This window comes from Chrysochloris asiatica, unplaced genomic scaffold (assembly GCF_000296735.1).
Source record: "Chrysochloris asiatica unplaced genomic scaffold, ChrAsi1.0 scaffold00077, whole genome shotgun sequence".
In the NCBI taxonomy this organism is placed as follows: Eukaryota; Metazoa; Chordata; class Mammalia; order Afrosoricida; family Chrysochloridae; genus Chrysochloris; species Chrysochloris asiatica.
Genome location: NW_006408595.1, coordinates 13,636,826 through 13,643,560, shown reverse-complemented (window position 1 = coordinate 13,643,560; position 6,735 = coordinate 13,636,826). Strand labels below are relative to the sequence as shown.

At 45.3% G+C, this 6,735-nt stretch overlaps 1 protein-coding gene across 1 annotated transcript; it reads right to left on the bottom strand.

The window, feature by feature from the left end:
- Positions 1-4,792: 4,792 nt before the first annotated feature.
- Positions 4,793-6,142, bottom strand: PCED1B (PC-esterase domain containing 1B). The gene is made up of 2 exons (XM_006865351.1): positions 5,990-6,142; positions 4,793-5,842 (listed from the first exon to the last, which is right to left on the bottom strand). Exons 1-2 carry the CDS (start codon positions 6,140-6,142, stop codon positions 4,793-4,795), a joined length of 1,203 nt encoding a protein of 400 aa, XP_006865413.1.
- Positions 6,143-6,735: the final 593 nt, after the last annotated feature.

Genomic DNA, 6,735 nt, shown 5'->3' with positions numbered 1-6,735 from the left:
ATTTGAACTGCTGACCTTGCAGTTCAAATCCATCTTGAGCTCCAGCGCAACATCCCACAGCATAAGCTGAATAATGGCCCCCAAAATATCCAAATCTTAATTCTAGAATTTGTGAATGGATAAAGAGACTTTGTGGCTTTTGTGATTAAGGATCTTTAGATATAGAGATTATCCTATATTATCTAGTGGTAGTGGTGTGCCAGGGTAGATTCGAACTGCTGACTTTGTGGTTAGCAACCCAATGCGTTGTAACCTACTATGTTACCAGGGCACATATTATCTAGGTGGGCCTTAAATGTAATCTTTCATGTGTCTATGAAGGGGAGGCAGAAGATTTGTCTACAGACAAGGCAATTAGGCTACACTTAAACAAAATGCTGCACTACAAACTTTAAAGACTGAGATGTTGGTAAGTGCCGACGAGTCGGTTCCAACCCATAGAGACTCTGAACAGGGTTTCTGAGGCTGTAAATCTTTACGGGAGCAGAAAGCCTCATCTTTCTCCCGCAGAGAAAGAGGCCAGAAATCCAAGAATGCAAGGAATGCAGCTCCAAAATCCCTTCTGGCAAGCAAGTTTTTCTGACTCATAGTTGATTCTGACTATAGGACAGAACAGAACTGACCCAGAGGGTTTCCAAGGCTATAAATCTTTACTGAACCAACTGCCTCATGTTTCTCCTGTGGAGCAACCAAGGTTCAAACTGAGGATCTTTTGTTTAACCAACCACTTAACCATTGCAACACCAGGGCTGCCCAAACCTCAATCTCAGACTTCTGACTTCCAGAATGGAAAGACAATGTGTGCTGTTTTAAGCCACCAAGTTGGTTATAGCAGCCATCAGAAACTAATGCACATGAAATACAAGGACTGTTCTTATCTAGGTTGACCTGCACTCAGACCTATCTGAGTAATGGGAGATTTATGACTGGTGCTCTTGCTAAGAAAACGATTTTATACATAATACAGTAGGTTCAGGAGTCCTGGTGTGGTGTCATAAGATAAACACTCAACCTCAAAGTCGGCGGTTCAAACTCACCAGCTGCTCCTTGGAAACCCTATAGAAGGTTGCTGTGAGTCAGAATCACTATGACTTGGTGGTGCTTAACAACAACAATAGTAGATTCATCATTTATTCAGTGTCTTGTCCTCAGCACTGTATATTTAAGAATACATTCTCATTGATTCTTGAGGCATGATCAGATTAAGTATGGTGCTATAGGATAAGCACTGGATTACTAATCTCAAGGTCAGTGGTTCAAACCCACCAGTGTTTCCTCAGAAATTTTACTGGGTTGCTATGAGTCAGAACCGATTCGATGGCACTTAACAACAACATATATGAACCTAGTTCACAAAAAAGTAACATAAATAAGACCACAACATGCTGGTTTGTGCAGTAAAAATATAAATACTAGGTGTCTAGGCTTATTCAGATCATTAAGTGAATGTTGATTGGTATTGCTTGGGGAACACAAAGGGAGAAGGAAGGCAACTGGCTCATCTTGATTTAAAGTTATCAGACTCTCACAGCCAGGTGCATTAATCTCCTTCATTGGATTATAACTTTTACATCAACCAGGCAGGTTCCTTCTCTACTGGCTGTCCAGGGACATACCCACAAATCCTAACTTAAGTGCCATCGAGTTGGTTCCGACTCATAGCAATACTGTAAATATAAGGTTTCCGATGAGCAGCTGATGGGTTTGAACTGTCCACCTTGCAGTCAAACTGACCTTGCAGTCCAGTACATTATCCTGCAGCACCACTCTTCCTTTATGGTTCTCAAAAGTTACAATCAAATTATTTTGACAATGTTCCTTCATATGTGCTACTCTGATTACATGTCATTTGCATGATCTCCTTAGAGATTTGGTTTGTAATCCCATCATAAACACATTTAGAAGTTACCTATTCCTTCTTTTCTTCTAAAGTGCTAGATATGTGACATGAAAATAGGCAAAATAAAGGCCCTATTCTCCAGGAAACTTTGTCATTTTAGTCAATTAAAAGCTGCTGTGTAACCAGCTTGGAGCAGCTAGAGGAACAGAAAATACTTCTTGAAAGAAAGACCAGCAGAGAAAACCAAACACAACAGCAAGTTGTTCATTGGGGAGCCATCAAGGCAAGCAATCAAGTCACTTCAGGACAAACCCCCTTCCCAAGACTGAAACTCAAAGAGAACTCACAAGCAGGCATGTAAGCTTGCTGGTAACCATACTGGTCTACTGGCGAGTGGAAGTGGTGGGCTGAGTCTGACCAAGTTACATAGACCCCATCGACCTGGAGTATGGTGAGAACTGGTTGGCCCACAGTATGGTGAGACCTGGGGTCTCCTGAGCCCATGGATAATGACATGGCCACGGAGGGCTGGAGCTGAGAGTGAAGCATTCAGCTGATATTCAGTGAGAAATATGCAGAAGGGCACTCAAACTTGCAGATTGTGCCCATTGGACCTAGCTTCAATGGCTGGATGTTCAGAACCCAACCTAGAGGAAGGAAAAGAGGGGGAAATTTTTTTTTTTTTTTCTTGAAAGAAAACAAGTATAAATCACTATAATCTGATGAACTTGACCTTTATTTATGGATGTAGTAGCTTAAAATGCCAACCAAGAGGGAAAGAATCTTTATAGCAACGATCATTCCTATCCTCTCTGTACACAGGGTTGATAGGGATGGGCAACTTAAGACATTGGCTACCTAAAATGGGGGGAGGGGGGTCTGTAAAGGCACGAAATGACTGATTCACAAGTTTTCAAGAGTATGCAGGGAAGGTAGAATCCCCACTGAGTGGTTTTCATCCTGTCTAAACAGGTCTGATGAAAGGAGATGGGAACAAGACTCTCACGATTCAATAGTGAATAATTGTTATCATGATTAATTGCAATTGTCACAACTGTAAAGGTAGAAGTTCTGTAGCAAAAAGAGGTGAGTGGTCTATTTTTACAGTCCTGGAGTGGAAGACCCCAGGACCATCAAGGGAGAATTGCGGAAGCAGAGTGTGGGTCTATACCCATAGAAGTGGTGACGCCAGGGATGGATGCAGAGATGGTGACGTGAAGAGTCAGAGCAGTTGAGGACTCTAGACTCATGGAGGGAGAGGGATGTGTGCTGGCAGCCGGGGGTGCAGGTGTGCAGGGTGTGCCTTTTGGCTGTTTGATTGTATACCCCTGAGTGTTTTGGTGCACATAAAAAAAAAAAATACAGAGGGAATAGAAGCACGTACTGTTGAATGATGAAGCATGCAGGGGATTGTAATCATTGCAATGAAATGAATACGATAGGATGAGTGTAAAACTGATGTTCCCCCTGTAAATTATCACTCAACTCACAATAATAAAATAAAGCTGCTGTGTATTTCTTTTGTAGATAGCTGATCTTGCCCATTTTTTATTTCATGAACTTCATTTTGGGAGGAAAACATTTTCTTATCCTCATTGTCAAATGTAGGGATGGTCCTATGAGGAACTATAAATCAATCAGAGGTCAATTCAATGAAAAACCTTATTAGTCCAATACTTTTAGTCCCATTCTATTTTCTCTAATTATTAACATTCCTCTGGTCCACCCAAGTGTGACAGAGGACTTGACATTCAAACAGTCTGTGATATCAACATTCTACAAAACTGAGGCTAGATGACTTTAGCATGGGTCAGAAATGACTTACGCACTAGGTGTTTCCTTTCCACTAAGCCTTGTATTCTTTAACAGTGATTTACATTGTCACTGAACACAGTTAATTTAAATCTTCAGGTTTGAAATTTAAGACTCTTTGTGTGGCGCTGTGGGTTAATGTGTTAGACTTCAAAGCCGTTTGAACTGCAAGGTTGGCGGTTCAAGCTCACCAGCTGCTCCTTGGAAACCCTATACAGGGTCACTATGAGTTGGAACTGACTCAACGGCACTTAACAACAACAAGAATCATCAACAAGAATCATTAAGTCACAAGCATGCCATTACTCTAGTTTATCTACACACTTCATTGCACAGCTAATCAATGGTTTGCAGTTATGGCGCTAAACAGGTTATATTCCATGCCCAAGTTTAAAGACTAATTTTATACTTGCCTTCTTAGTTAGATATTACTGATACAAATCAGCCTGGTGGTTTTAAAGTTACTATGAAATGAAAAATCAGTACAAAACTGGTATAAACTAGTGGACAAGGTTGTTACTTTCTGGATAACCTAAACAAGTCATTCATTTCTCTTAGTCTGTTAACATATTTGTAAATGGTGGTTACAGTTTATGATCACATTAGTCTTTTTCTTGCTAAGTGTCATAGACCCTGTATAGAGTTTCCAAGGAGCAGCTGGTGTGTTTGAACCGCCTAACCTTATGGTGCCAGCTCTCAAATTCAAGGACTAGGAAAGATCACAAAAAAAGCTAAATTTCTTTTGCTTATTTTGTAGGGAGTCAGAGATCCATGTTACAGAAACCCTCTGAAGAACTATTTCCGACAAATTTGATTTTGAATCGTTTATCAAGTAGATGGCATATCTATTCAGCAGTTATTATCCTGCCTCTTAATTCATTAAATACAGACACACACAAAGCCTACTGCTGTTTTTGTGGAACAGTTTATTTCAATTTTAGTTTTAACAAAAAAGATAAAAAGGAGATTGGGGAATGGGGAAGAAGGTTCTGCTCTTCCTTGCATTTACTTTCAATCGCAATAAGCAGGACAACAGAGTTTAGGAGGTAGGTCTGTTTGTTCCATATGCCAATGGAAAAGGATAGTCAGGTCACCTGCCCAGTCCCCTCCATGAACAGGGAAAGGTCCATCCAGGTCAGTCTACTGAGTGTTGACTCTGGATGCCTGTTTCTTTGAAGTTCTGGATCGCCGCGATCGCCAGTGAACAGGAGCACCACGTCTCCAGGTAGTGTAAGGGTTGTAAGGGGGATTCCGGGGGAAACCCCTATGAACCAGGGGGGCAGGGGTCTGAAAACAGGGGGTAGGGGCAGATGGCATATATGACTGGGGGCTAAACATAAAGTTTCCTTCCATGGCAAATTCTGTGTGGGCAGGTAAGGGGTCATCCAAGTGGAAATAGTCGGACGTATGACCCGACTGGGGAGGCTGGCCTGAGAAACTATAGGAATCTTGAGTAGGGGGCAGGAAATGGGGCATGTCTTGAGAAAGTGGCATGGGATGAGGTTGTGGGATGGGGAATGCTAGGGACGTCTGTGCTAGCGGTGGGGTTGGCGGCGGAAAACGGAGCTGGGGTTGGCAGGAAAGAGGAGACATGAGTGGGGGAGGGGTGGGGAGCGGAAGCAACGCATGTTGATCTCTGCTAGCCTGAGGCTGCCTCTCAACCCCCAGGCCACCTCGACCCCTCACCGGTCTACCTCTGAGCCACTCGTTCACGGGGTCCGGGCGGTCGGGCAGGTCCACCCCCCAGGCGTCGGCCACATGGGCGAGCAGCAGCTGGGAGAGGTGTCGGTGAACACGTTCGTTCCAGTGCACACCATCTCGCTGCCGGTGCTTCCTGGAATGGCGGAAGTGGAAATGCAAATCTAGTACATCGAAGCCGTGTTTCTGCGCCTCAGCGTAGCTGTGGAAGTTGGCTTCAACCACGTCTTTATGTAAGGAGGTGGTGCAGAGCTCCGGCAGGGCAAAGCCCCCGGTGATTTTCTCACCCACGGGCATGGCAGTGTTCCATAACAGGAGGCACTCCTTGGGTAGCATCTGGTCCAGGCGCCGGAATAGGCTCGCCAGGTTCTCCAGGTAGCTCTTCCAGGAGTCCTGGCCGTACCTGGAGAGGTCCCAGAGGCAGGAGTTCATGATGAACACATCTGGGGCATACTCGCCGGAATGCAACTCTTCCAAGATGGCCTCGAGGTAGTCCGAGTACACTCGAGTGACGAAGTAGAAGCGCACCAGGTGGTGGCCAGAGCAGAACTGGCGGACCTCTCGGTACTGGATTCCATTGTTCATGGTGGCCTTCTGGCCCCCCGCCAGCAGCTCGTCCTGTTCGAAGCTCAGCTCCCCCTTGGTCTTCAGCTGATCAGTGGTGAGCAGGCGGTCTTTCTGCAGCAGAAGTACTAGGTCCTTGTATACAGCCCTCTGGATAGAGTCTCCCAGGACGACCACGAACTTGTTGTGGAGCAGCTGCCGGGCTTCGGAGGCGGACAGGTAGACCATGGTGCAGAGGATAGGTGGCCTAGATCTCCCCTTCGCACCTGGAAGGGCTGCGGGTTGCTAGGACAGAAGGAGAGAGCTAATGGGAGGAGCCCACCCCTGCGCACTGAAGAAAAGAGCACACGGAAGGGGGTGGAGCTTCTGCCTTGGTATTTAAAGGACATGGCCTAAGGTGTCTTTCCACCAGGCCTGGGAAGTGGGGAGAGAGGGCCGGAAGGAAGGGAGGCACAAGCACTGGTTAGGTAAAGTCCCAGCTTAGGCCTGGGATTTGACGTCTGAATCGCCAGCTAGCAACCACTGGAGACTCAGGCCTCAGCTGGAGGGGAAGGGAAGGAGGGGGAAAGTAGACAGAGGCCAGGCCAGGATTTCCCTCCCCCGCCTGCCTGTTGAGAGCTAGGAGGCAACCCAGGTATCTAACAACCCCCAAAGGGGAGGCAAACTGTGAGTGAGCAAGAACCTGGAGTATGTAATGTAATGTAATGTAATGTTAAACTGAAGAGGTTACATACCACATTGGAGCCTCATACCACGGAAACTCTATAGATACGCAGAGACTATTGAAAGGAAATATGCAAAAACAATACTTATTAATAGAG

Bases quoted from the DNA above. Each gene is read 5' to 3' on its own strand.
- PCED1B (XM_006865351.1), bottom strand. From the start codon at position 6,142: ATGGTCTACCTGTCCGCCTCCGAAGCCCGGCAGCTGCTCCACAACAAG. The intron at 5,843-5,989 runs GGGGAGCTGAGC...GTGTACTCGGAC, and splicing joins CTGATCAGCTGAAGACCAAG to TACCTCGAGGCCATCTTGGA.